At 36.2% G+C, this 11630-nt stretch overlaps 2 protein-coding genes across 2 annotated transcripts; one reads left to right on the top strand and one right to left on the bottom strand.

Annotated features, from left to right (window-relative positions):
- Positions 1-500: 500 nt before the first annotated feature.
- Positions 501-2547, bottom strand: LOC117113584 (dnaJ homolog subfamily C member 28-like). Its single transcript, XM_033256968.1, has one exon. The coding sequence runs from the start codon at positions 2168-2170 to the stop codon at positions 1058-1060; it is 1113 nt and encodes a 370-aa protein (XP_033112859.1). The 5' UTR covers positions 2171-2547; the 3' UTR covers positions 501-1057.
- A 43-nt stretch (positions 2548-2590) lies between these two features.
- LOC117113583 (ATP-dependent RNA helicase HAS1-like) lies at positions 2591-11393 on the top strand. The gene is made up of 14 exons (XM_033256967.1): positions 2591-2746; positions 3254-3310; positions 3814-3864; positions 4499-4816; positions 5042-5192; positions 5882-5982; positions 6316-6515; positions 6942-7056; positions 7976-8115; positions 8348-8509; positions 9030-9182; positions 9404-9574; positions 9679-9856; positions 10233-11393. Exons 1-14 carry the CDS (start codon positions 2593-2595, stop codon positions 10370-10372), a joined length of 2091 nt encoding a protein of 696 aa, XP_033112858.1. The 5' UTR covers positions 2591-2592; the 3' UTR covers positions 10373-11393.
- Positions 11394-11630: the final 237 nt, after the last annotated feature.

The following is an 11630-nucleotide window of genomic DNA, read 5'->3' as shown; positions in this document are numbered from 1 at the left end:
CTGTACACCAATATTACGAACACAACCAGGCATTTTATAAATAGAACGCAGGCTTATAATCCAACATCAATGTTAATGATTAAGGCAACATGCCTCATTTTCATGAGTAAAAAACTTTCCTGTGAACCCCCACCCCACCTGAAGGGATACAAAAAAAATGATCATACACAAAAAAAAAATGATTGATTTCTGTCATTTTGAGATCATTTTATAAGAGTGAATGCGTATTGCCAACCCCTCCCACCTCCTGCACCAAACGATGTTTTTTTTGTACTGCGAAAATATTGCATTACAATTTTTTTTATTTGAAGGAGCCACAGAATTTTGTAAATTCATGTTTCCAACAGATACACACCTGTCCATCTTATTCTTTCCACTGGCTTTGACAAGATCGTCCTTAATGTATGCTGCTTTACGTTGTATTATAGGTGTACACTAAATAATATAAACTTTTTTCTAATGAACAGCAGAAACAAAAACACATAGCAACACTGAAAAACTGGTTCTATGACTCAATAAATGTTTATTTGCTGTACATAGTGATACTTGCACAACAAATTAAACTATTTAGAGGGCACAGATTAGTTTGTGGGAGATTTTGTTTGCTTGAAAAAATATGGAAGATCATTTAGATACCTGGTGACTCCTACAGATAACTGGAGGGGAGACCAAATTCAATTACAGTTTACAATCATAATTATAATTTGATTTTTTTACTACAAAACCCCAGATTTAACTTACTGAAAACCATGAATTTAGTGCTTGTTAGCGGCCATAGGGTGGTTGGCTTTGCCAAAACTGTAATTCAAACATGGAATCATTAAAAGTAGCAAAAATCTTGGTTACACAGTGCATTTTGGCATTACAGCAATAAAAAAAAAAACAATTTATGATTTGGATAAATTAGTTTGCACTAAACGCATCCACTGGAACTGGCATATTATCCGTTTAAACTAGTAGTATTGGCTCAAAGTAGCATCCGCTCATATTGATTGGCATTCACTGGAGATATGGGACCCCGCCCCCTGAATTATGTCTATATGAAAGATTTCATCATTCACACTGTTTTATACAGTTTTTCTATCAACTGCTGGAAAATCCGTTTGAGGTTGAATTTCTCATCTTCAATTGTTTTTTCTAGTTCACGACTTGCTGCTACTTCTTTCTCAAGAGCCTCAATTTCTGCATACTGATCCATAACTTTTGCCAACTCTTTCTTTGATGAAAATTGCACAAGTTGTAAATTAATGATTGGCACTGCCAGATTCAGGCTATCAACAATTTTGTTAACACGCATAATGTTGTCATCAAATTTGAGGCAAATTTGACGCCATTTATCCTCATTGTATGGAGATAATGGAGCTTTACCCAACTTCTGTCTTTCTTTGAGAAGCTTCTTTCGATTATCTTCAATCATAAAGAAAATATCTTTCCTCTTTGTGACCCAGTCTGGAGCATATCCATTACTGATTAATACTCTATTCATGTTGTGAGTACTGATATCTACATATGGATTGTAGTCACTCCTAGTTGGAAGGGGTTTCCCTTTTCCTGGAAGGTTATCAAATTCTCCATTTTTGTACGACTCTTGATAAAGATCTTCGACCAATCTGTGAATCACGTTTGTTGACTTAATTTTTTTGGCTGCTTTCTTGTCTTTGATCACCATCGCGTCCTCATGAGTTAACACAATTTTTCCAATTCGGCGTTCAGATACGCTGTCCATTGCTCGTACGGCTCTATACTGATGGTATTGCTGTTGACGCTGGCTTGGGGTTCCGATTCCAACCCCTTCGTAGTTGAGATACTGCCTGTGTTGCATAGCAGTATACATATGAGTGAACTCCAACTCCTCTTCCTTATTTAGCTCTTCTTTTCGTTCTTCCTTCTGTATATGCGCACATACTTTATCGTAAGCTTCATGTATTTTTCTAAATTTCTCAATGTTTGCCGAACATGAAGAACTGTCAGGGTGGTACCTCTTTGCCAATTTAATGTATGCAGCCTTTGCATCACACAACTTACAATCGTCTTCTAATTTTAGAAGTTCGTAACATCGTTTGACGTCCTGAAGATGTGTGCATTGGAAAACAATGCCAATATGAAACCATTTACAGGTCTTTACGTCCAAGAGACGATGAAAGTACCTTATTTCTAAAAACTTGAACATGGTAATTTGTCGATGAGTGTTAAATACTATCAGTAGGCATTATTCCATTACCCGCAGTAAGCTAGGCTAAGTCCTTGGAGGGAACGGCAAAAAAAAAAGACGGTCCGTCTTGCTTTGGTGGAATCCCGCCCCCGTGACACTTTCCGGATATTTTTTAACGTAAGCCTAGCCTAGGCCTAGGGCAGGTTAGGCCTATATAAGCTGGAGCTGGACCTAAACCTAGCTGTGCGTAGATAAGACAGGTAATCAAATAACTATCAATCTTTGATTATTGCTTAGCAAGCTACCATGACTAGTGCCCAGGCTAGGCCTAGATAGTAAATCTAAGCAGATCTAAGGTTAGGCAATCCGCCGGATGTTTTTTCTGGTCTGTTGACAATTTAGCGCCCTCGTACTATTAATTATGACGTAATTGCATGCGCATGCGTAAAACGAAGACCCTTCCACATGTCCCTATTTTGTCGACTGCGTGTTCTGTAATTTACGTTTTGAGTTTAATATTCTTAAATTGCACGATGGTGGATACTGAGCAAAGGATAACTCCTAAAATTAAATTAAAACGCAGAAGTATAGAAGGTAAATACGCAAAAGATTTGTTTAAGTCCCTTTTATATTAGGTCTATTCGGTGTTTTATTTGAGCTAGGCCTGGCCCTAGGCTAGACCTAGAGGCCCAGGCTAGTAACTTAGGCCTGGCTTAGGGCTAGCCTAGGCCTAGACTACGCGCATACCGGCTCCAGCACAGCAGGTAGCCATATCACGCATTCGTCCTGGAGATCAGTCAATCAATTAATGGATTTATAAGGCCCCTAATACAGTACCAAATTAATAAAGCTGAACTTTTGGAAACAATGCGCCTGGATAGGCCTAGGCCTGGGCTTACAGATTTTCCAAGTTCCAAGCAGCAACAAGGAGGTATACTTGGTTGGCCCCTAACTAGCGGTACCTACCTAGCTGGCCTACTAGGATAGCTAGGCCTAGGCCCCTATATCTTTTTGTAGTAAATAGTGACTTAAGTTGTGTACTGTATTAATTATTTATATTAATTAATTAATTTAACTTAATTTTTAATTGTTCAATTTCAGAAACACTGTCTACCGGAGGGAAAAAGAGGCGGTCTAATGTAAAAGATAGGAAAAGGGGTAAGAAACGCTCAAATCCAAAATATAATGAGTAGTTTTAATAATATTGTTACGATCTAGTCCTAGCTAGACCATGTGTCATAATATAATAATCGCCATGGCTAGATGTACAGTAAATTTGGGCCAATTTTTTAGGTATCCTCCGCTCAATTAGAAAATTTTACAGTAAGGGACGAACATAGTTGTGTGTAATATATCATCATACGCTGTGGCTAGAGATACAATATTTTTACTTTGCTAAAGGTACGGTAGATGGCGTTACATCACTATTACTCAATGAAGTCCAACATCAAGTACTGTACTGTACAAAAATGCAACAATGCTCTGTAAACTAAGTTTTTTAGGCTTAGAGATTGAAGGAAATTCCCTGGTGCTCCACAGGATTTGAACCCGGAACATGGGATTAGAAAGCACCAACCTACAGCACCACTTCTTATTCTTTGGAGTCATTTTTGAATAGAATAAGAAGTCAGGAAATGTTAATTATTTTGTTTCATCTTCAGAATTGATGGAGCGGCTGAAGAAGAAACAGAAGTTAAAGAAAAAGAAAAGAGGTAATTTATATGAAAAATTAACACTCGTCTTCAAAAAGGAACTATACCTAACATTATAATAATAATACCCAAATGTTTATAAAGCGCCAATTTCAACAAATGGTCAAAAGGCGCTGAGCGTTATTATGCCTACTCAATGGATAACATACAATGGCCAACCTGCGCAAAGTGCAACTTTCTCTTCTCTCCGGAGGGTATTCCTAGTCGTTTGGTACTTGTTTAACGCACAAAACTAGTATATTCAATGCCACAAAATCCTACCAGGTACCCATTTGTACTTGGGTTAGAGATAGACAAACATAGATAAAGTGCTATGCCCAATGACACAAACGACTTGCACAGCGACAGTTTCGAACCCCCGACCTCAAGGCTGGGGGTCTAAGCCACAATTGGTTTTTAGGATGGGTCACCTAGCAATATGATACCCATTATTTCATGTGCAAGACCAACTTTATTTTCCACCATTTTCATTGTCATCATCAAATCATTACAATGTCTTCATTTTTATACCAAGTTTGAATGTCACAGCAAATCACAACTTAGGACTACTCTGGTTTTTTTTTATAATGTTTTTTATTTGCCTTCAACAACAATTAACTCATTTATTACTCACTTGATCTTTTTTTATTGACAGCATCAATGTCAGAGGTTGACCAAATTGAATGTGATATGGAAACAGTTACTGTAGATCTTAAGGAAGAGCAAAGCAAAAAGCAAACAAATTTACATATACATGAAAATATAAATAAAGGAGATGATCATGTACACAGCAGTGATACAGATGATGAAGATGATGATGATAATGCCCGAAGACTAAATGAGGATGAAGATGTCAAGAATGACAATGAGGAGGAATTTGATAAAGAGGATGAAAGAACTGATGTAACGAATGATGAGAAATTAAAAGCAAATGATATAAAGGAAACTCATGCAGAACAACAAGTTATGAAATGTAAGTATTTTTGCTAATATATATTACTAACAGTAGGCCTATTTTATTTTTAAAATTTTAAAATGCTTATTCATTATTTAATCCTTTTGTACATGGTTGCATTAAAAACTAGTTTTATTATCTTAAGAAATTACATTCTCATCATTCTTGCTGATTTGTCAAAATATTGGTGAATATATTTATGAAATTAAATAAATTTATAGTTTGCTTTCATTTTTCACACAGTACCTGGAACAAATACAATATTAACAGATAGCAAATTCAGCTCATTACAAGGCCAGGTCTGCGAGTTGACCTTAAAGGGCATCGCAGATATGGGATTCACACACATGACAGAAATTCAGCATAAATCCATACCACACTTACTGGAAGGAAGGTATGACTGCTAACCTATGTGTATATGTGTATCTGAGTGTGCATTTGAGTGTGTGTAATATGCATATATATATGTACGCATTTAAATGTAGAGCTTCATAGGTGAGTGGAATACCCCAGTGGTTAAGACAGAGGCGCCTCAATCTACAGTATAGCAAAATATATCGATGTTTGTTTGAGCATCACACTTGCCTATGGGTCTGATTGTGGAACACTTCTTCTCAGATATGGATTGTTAACCGTAGGCCAAATGTACACTGTTGGCTCGTGTGCTCTTTACAGAACCAAGTATGCATTCAAGGCGTGTAGGGGGTTACCCCGCTGTATACAGCCCCTGTTGTGGACAGACAAGAGTTTTTGGCAGTGGTTTACCTGGTTTGTTAGACAGGAAATGACCCTCAGTAGAGGAGGAATTTATTGTATGTGCTACTCTATATTACATTACAACTCATATTTGGCTACTTACTTTAAAAAATGTATTGAATTTATAATTCCACTGTGTATGATATGTTACTGTTCTTAGTGTATGCACTTGTTTTCATCTACTGTATCTATAGTAGGCTTTGCTGTCTTCAGTGTTCTTTATTTTAGGCCTTCCCGTTTTTTTTTCTTTGGTTATTATTATTCTCATGATTTGTTTTTTTCAAAAAATCATTAACACTCCATCTATTGTTTGATTTTTTTCTGCAGGGATTTATTAGCTTCAGCAAAGACAGGCAGTGGTAAAACATTAGCATTTCTCATCCCAGCCATTGAACTTATTTATAAACTTAAATTTATGCCAAGAAATGGTAAGTTCATAATTTACCAATCAAAGGGAATTGGGGAAGGGTGAGTTCAGAGTTATAGAACACCAATGTGCATTTGGGTGTGGATGATCATTATAGAGTTGCATGTCTGCTAAAGGAGAGGTGACCTTGGTGTAATATTAGATGAATATATTAAGAAGATCCAACCCACATTAAAGGGACAAAGAGATGATCATGGTGATGTCTGCTAATGTCAGAGTACTGACACTTTATTTTCACTAATGTTAAAATGAAGGGTTCCATAGAATCAATTTTTTCTTCAGAATGTTCGTTTTTTGTAGATAGTGATATTAAAATGCATGTGAATTTTTTAAGGTACCGGTATTATAATTTTATCACCAACACGCGAGTTATCGATGCAAACGTACGGCGTACTGAAAGAACTTCTAGCACACCACTATCATACATTCGGCCTCGTCATGGGCGGTGCCAATCGGAAGATGGAGGCAGAGAAGCTTGGTAAAGGAATCAACATCCTTGTAGCAACTCCTGGCCGACTACTCGATCATTTACAGGTATAAAATGTAGAATGATATGCATACATTTGTATAAAAATATAATGTTGCTTTGATGCCATTCATAAAGATGTATAGGTTATTTTTTCATGCTAATTCTGTATATTTTAAGGACATTGTCTTTGGCACTGACACTGACCAACACACCCATAGCCACACACCCCCATACTTGTATCTCTGTGATGTGAAGCATTAGATGACGATCTGAGCGAGTTTACTTTGTCATGTCTTCTGGTGCACGGCATGTTTTATGTTGTAGCTCTGGGAGCTTGACAGATCTATGCTCAATGCAATGTAGTCACCAATATATATTTATCTGAGAAGGGATGCAATTTCTGAATTTACACAAAAAATACAACTCCCATGTTGCCCTTATCAAAGTAACAGTATTATCACTAGTCGGAATTGACTTTGTTTTGCCAACAGAATACAGCACAATTCATGTACAAGAACCTTCAGTGTTTGATTATTGATGAAGCTGATAGGATTCTGGAAGTTGGATTTGAAGAGGAGATGAAACAGATAATCAAATTGTTACCAAGTATGTTCTCAAACTTGGTTAATTACTTTAATGTGTAAAGTGAAAATAGTATTTGTATAGCTACCAAGAAACATACCTGTGAGTCATATTCAAGATTATGGACGACTATTGTCTGGCGCTCACACTGAGCAACACACCCACAGCCACACACCCCAATACTTGTATCTCTGTGATGTGAAGCATTAGATGACGATCTGAGTGAGTTTAGTTTGTCATGTCTTCTGGTGTACTGCATGTTCTATGTTGTATCTCTGGAAACATGACATGTCTATTCTCAATGCAATGTAGTCACTAATATATATTTTTCTGAGATGTGATACAATTCCCGAATGCCAACAAAAATACAACTGCCATGTTGCCCTTATGAGAGTGTCAGTTCCTTGGTATTAATATCGATTGCGGACTCGCATTGAAATAGAAAACAAAATGTCAAAAATTGTTGATATTATTTTTGGGCTTTCTTATTTTTTATTCTTCTCCATTTCCTTCATACCCTTTACTGCAGTCTCATCCTCCCATATTTACGTTATTGTAATATTGTTTGGTGCAACACCTACCAGTCTACTCTTAAACAAACAAAAAAAAATTTGTATTCTATCTGCTGCACCAACACTAGCCTACTCTGACCCATTATTTAATTCCCTCAAACAAATTGAATTGCAAGATATCAATATACTTCAACAATGCAACTTTCTGTTTTCCTCAACCAAGTCCTTGAATCCCCCACAATTTAGTAACTATTTCGCCAGGATTCTTTTTACCATGATATTATTTTACCAGACCTGGCCTAAATCTGCATATTCCACTGCATAAAAAAACATCTTTTCAGTATAATATCAGATTTAGTGGTCTAAAACTTTACAATAATTTACCCGATAAATGTGACCATGTATTATTAAACATTATTGCACTATTACAGAGAGAAGACAGACCATGTTGTTCTCAGCCACTCAGACAAGAAAGATGGAAGACTTGGCACGTATTTCACTGAAGAAAGAACCAATTTATGTTGGGGTCGACGACTCAAAAAACACAGCAACTGTCGACGGTCTGGAACAGGTAAAAAAAATACAGCGGTATTATTGCCTTTGTAATTTTTGTGTAGAGAAATCAAGAAAGACAGTCTGTATTCTGCCATTGAAATACATAAAAGTGCAGTAGGTGTCCCAGCAATGGGGCTTTTGATTAACATATTTCTACAAAACTATTTATGTTTGAAATATAACAGTATAGTAATAATATAATTATATAAATAAATAATTGCATTATTACTTGATTTCATTTTTGCCAGGGCTTTGTGATATGTCCATCAGAAAAGCGCTTACTCCTGCTGTTCACATTTCTAAAGAAGAATCGCAAGAAGAAAGTGATGGTGTTCTTCTCATCATGCATGTCTGTTAAATTTCACCATGAGTTGTTGAACTACATTGATCTGCCAGTCATGGGGATACATGTAAGTAAATGCTCAATGCAGTCCCCCCCCCCACCCCTCCACTCAGCATACATATCATGTGTCCATCTCCCCTCTTTTATGTGCAGTGGGGTTCCATAAATTTGAAATAGATATGGCCACAGTAGGAAATTTAACAGATGGTTTTGGTAAATAATATCAGTTATTTTCTCATGTTAATGTTTTAAACTCATTGTGTGCACACACAATTACACTGACACTGAGCAACACACCCACAGCTACACACCCCCATACTTGTATCTCTGTGATGTGCAGCATTAGATGACGATCTGAGCGAGTTTAGTTTGTCATGTCTTGTGGTGTACGGCATGTTCTATGTTGTATCTCTGGGAACATGACAGGTCTATGCTCAATGCAATGTAGTCACTAATATATATATTGTTCTGAGAAGGAATACAATTACAGAATTCTCCTGTCTCCTACCTTGTCTATTAACTTAGCCTATTACTTTATTTGATTATGATAGAAAATAAACATGTCATTTTATGACATTTTCTTCTAGGGTAAGCAAAAGCAAATGAAGAGAACACAGACATTTTTTAAGTTTTGTAATGCCACCGAAGGAATTCTCTTGTGTACTGATGTAGCTGCCCGTGGTCTGGACATCCCGCAGGTGGACTGGATCGTCCAGTACGATCCTCCAGATGATCCTAAGGTAAAATCGGTTGTCACTGTCGCTTAGTTTAGCTAGTAATTACAATCAGGATCATTACAATCATGATCATTACAATATAAATTGGCAATTAGACTCTAGGTTTAAGTATTTCACTCACAAATTAACACTTCTCTTGCTATGACTCCTAGAGAGTATTGTATATACCCAAATATGATTTTTCTAATAAATATACTGTATGTTGTGTTTTGTTTTACTTTTAGGAGTATATACACCGAGTTGGCCGTACAGCCCGTGGAATTGATGGTAAAGGTCATGCTCTTTTGATCCTACGGCCAGAGGAACTGGGTTTCCTACGATTCTTGAAACAGTCTAAAGTACCACTCAGTGAATTTGAGTTCTCGTGGAGTAAAATTGCCGATATTCAGTCGCAGGTAAAATAAATTTAGTTTTCAAAAAATTAGTTTTTTTTTACTTGCTATAGATAAAGTTAAGCTTCTGTGTTTATTAAAGGTAACAGTAAATATATTTTTTACAGCTGGAGAAGCTTATGGAGAAGAACTACTTTTTACACAAATCATCTGTGGAGGCATACAAAGGTTATGTACGTGCATACGACTCTCACAGTCTGAAGCAAATATTTAATATTAATACACTGGATTTGCAGAAAGTCTCTAAATCATTTGGCCTGAAGATTCCACCTAGTGTCGATATTGGTATCCTTTTATTTGTTGTTCTGTCGATATTTTGTGGATTACAAGTATAATCTATACTGTTCATGTTTTATGTACATTTGAATGTCAATATGCTGTATACATATAGATTCTCACAACTTGCTTAACACGTGGAACACCTGTATTCATATGACCATATTTTAATAATAATCATAATAATAGATGATTTACAAAGCGCAAATAAACAAGGTTTCTAAGCACTAGGTTCAAGTAAACAAAAATCAATAGTATTTTATTATTATTACTCCTACTAATCATTATTACTATTATTTTGTTACTATTACTACTACTATTATTAGTGAAATACTATATATTATATTATTTTTATGTTATATTCCTTAAGTACCCTCCTCATTAGGTGTGTATTCAAGTAGGCGTAATCAGAAGGCCGCTAGACGTCCAGGCTTCAACTTTGCTGCCCTTGGTCAAAAACAAGCAAAAAAGATGAAGATTTACAAACACGTGGAAAGGAAAGATAAACGCCAATTCTCCAGATAAGCAGATTTTGAGAGAATTTCCAAATTTTACCGTGGACAGGTGACACCACCAAATCTGAATAATTGTTATATCATATAAGCACCACCATGGCCTCTGAAGCCAGTGTTGTTGCCAGGATATTCCTTAAATTTTGGCACCAGTATTTCTGCAGAAGGAATGAGGTGATTGCCAGAAAAGACACATTAATTACTAGAGAATATGACGTTCCTGTTAGAAAACTTTGCTGAGGAAATACTTCTCTGATGATTTCACTACTGTATTTTCTGCCAACAGCATGTAAAAACCAACTCGGATAGCGTTGTGCGCCATAGCGCGAAGCAATTGATAGTTGGAGACAGTTTTTAGGTTGTTGTGAGAATAATTAACATGTTTAATATTCTACGCCATGGCTGTTTTGACAGAGACCCATTGTGTCTGCGTTTAACTTGCATACAGACCTGACGCGACAAGAAAACATGTCGGGCTGGGTTATATAACACTGTCTGAATTGGCCTTAATTGAGCAGACTTAATCCTTTGCATATCACTTTTCTGGGAATGTTTTAACAGTTTAATTTGGGATAAATCTTTGGGGAAACATCATCATGTACGTTTCATGGGCGACATGATGCATTGAAGCAGACTGTCTAGTTCACTCATCATCTGGGAACACAGTTGTTGTAGGGGAATGTTCTTTGTTTAGGTGACTACCTATTTGTGGTTGAAGTTAATAAACTGTAACCAGGAACCAAGTCTGCACTGTTTTATTTTTTTCCTCCCCAGCAATAATGATTAAGCATCCCAGAAGGAAGTCTTGGACCCCTATATGTGCCTCCACTGCCTGAAGTCAATCTGTAATAATGATAATAATAATAAGGCTTAGAAAGCTCACATATCCACTGTAGTAGTGCTCAAGGTGCAAAAGAAGGAAGAAATCTTGACCTGCCTTTGATAATTTCTAAGGGCTTTACATAATTTTATTGTTGTAAAGTGCAGTTTTTTGAGGCTCAGTTCAATAATAAAACTTTTATTTGTTGCTTATATTTGTGTTTCTTTGTGATTTTAACTTTAGTTAATGTTGGTTCTTTTATCAGCATACTGTATTCTATGAAAGAAATAATAATTTGCTGTATATATATATATATATATATATATATATGAATGTTTCCCACAAGAACATGAGCACAGAAAGCTATTCGACAGAAACACCTTGAAACACAGCCAAATCTGCATGCCGAATATGAATAGTGTCATAACCTCACACAACAAATCTATATTAT

The sequence above is a fragment of the Anneissia japonica genome, unplaced genomic scaffold (assembly GCF_011630105.1).
Source record: "Anneissia japonica isolate Jap-2015-1 unplaced genomic scaffold, ASM1163010v1 scaffold287748_len1686314_cov196, whole genome shotgun sequence".
Classification (NCBI taxonomy): Eukaryota; Metazoa; Echinodermata; class Crinoidea; order Comatulida; family Comatulidae; genus Anneissia; species Anneissia japonica.
Note: the sequence above shows the minus strand (reverse complement) of the source record. Positions and strands in the feature narration are given on the sequence as shown.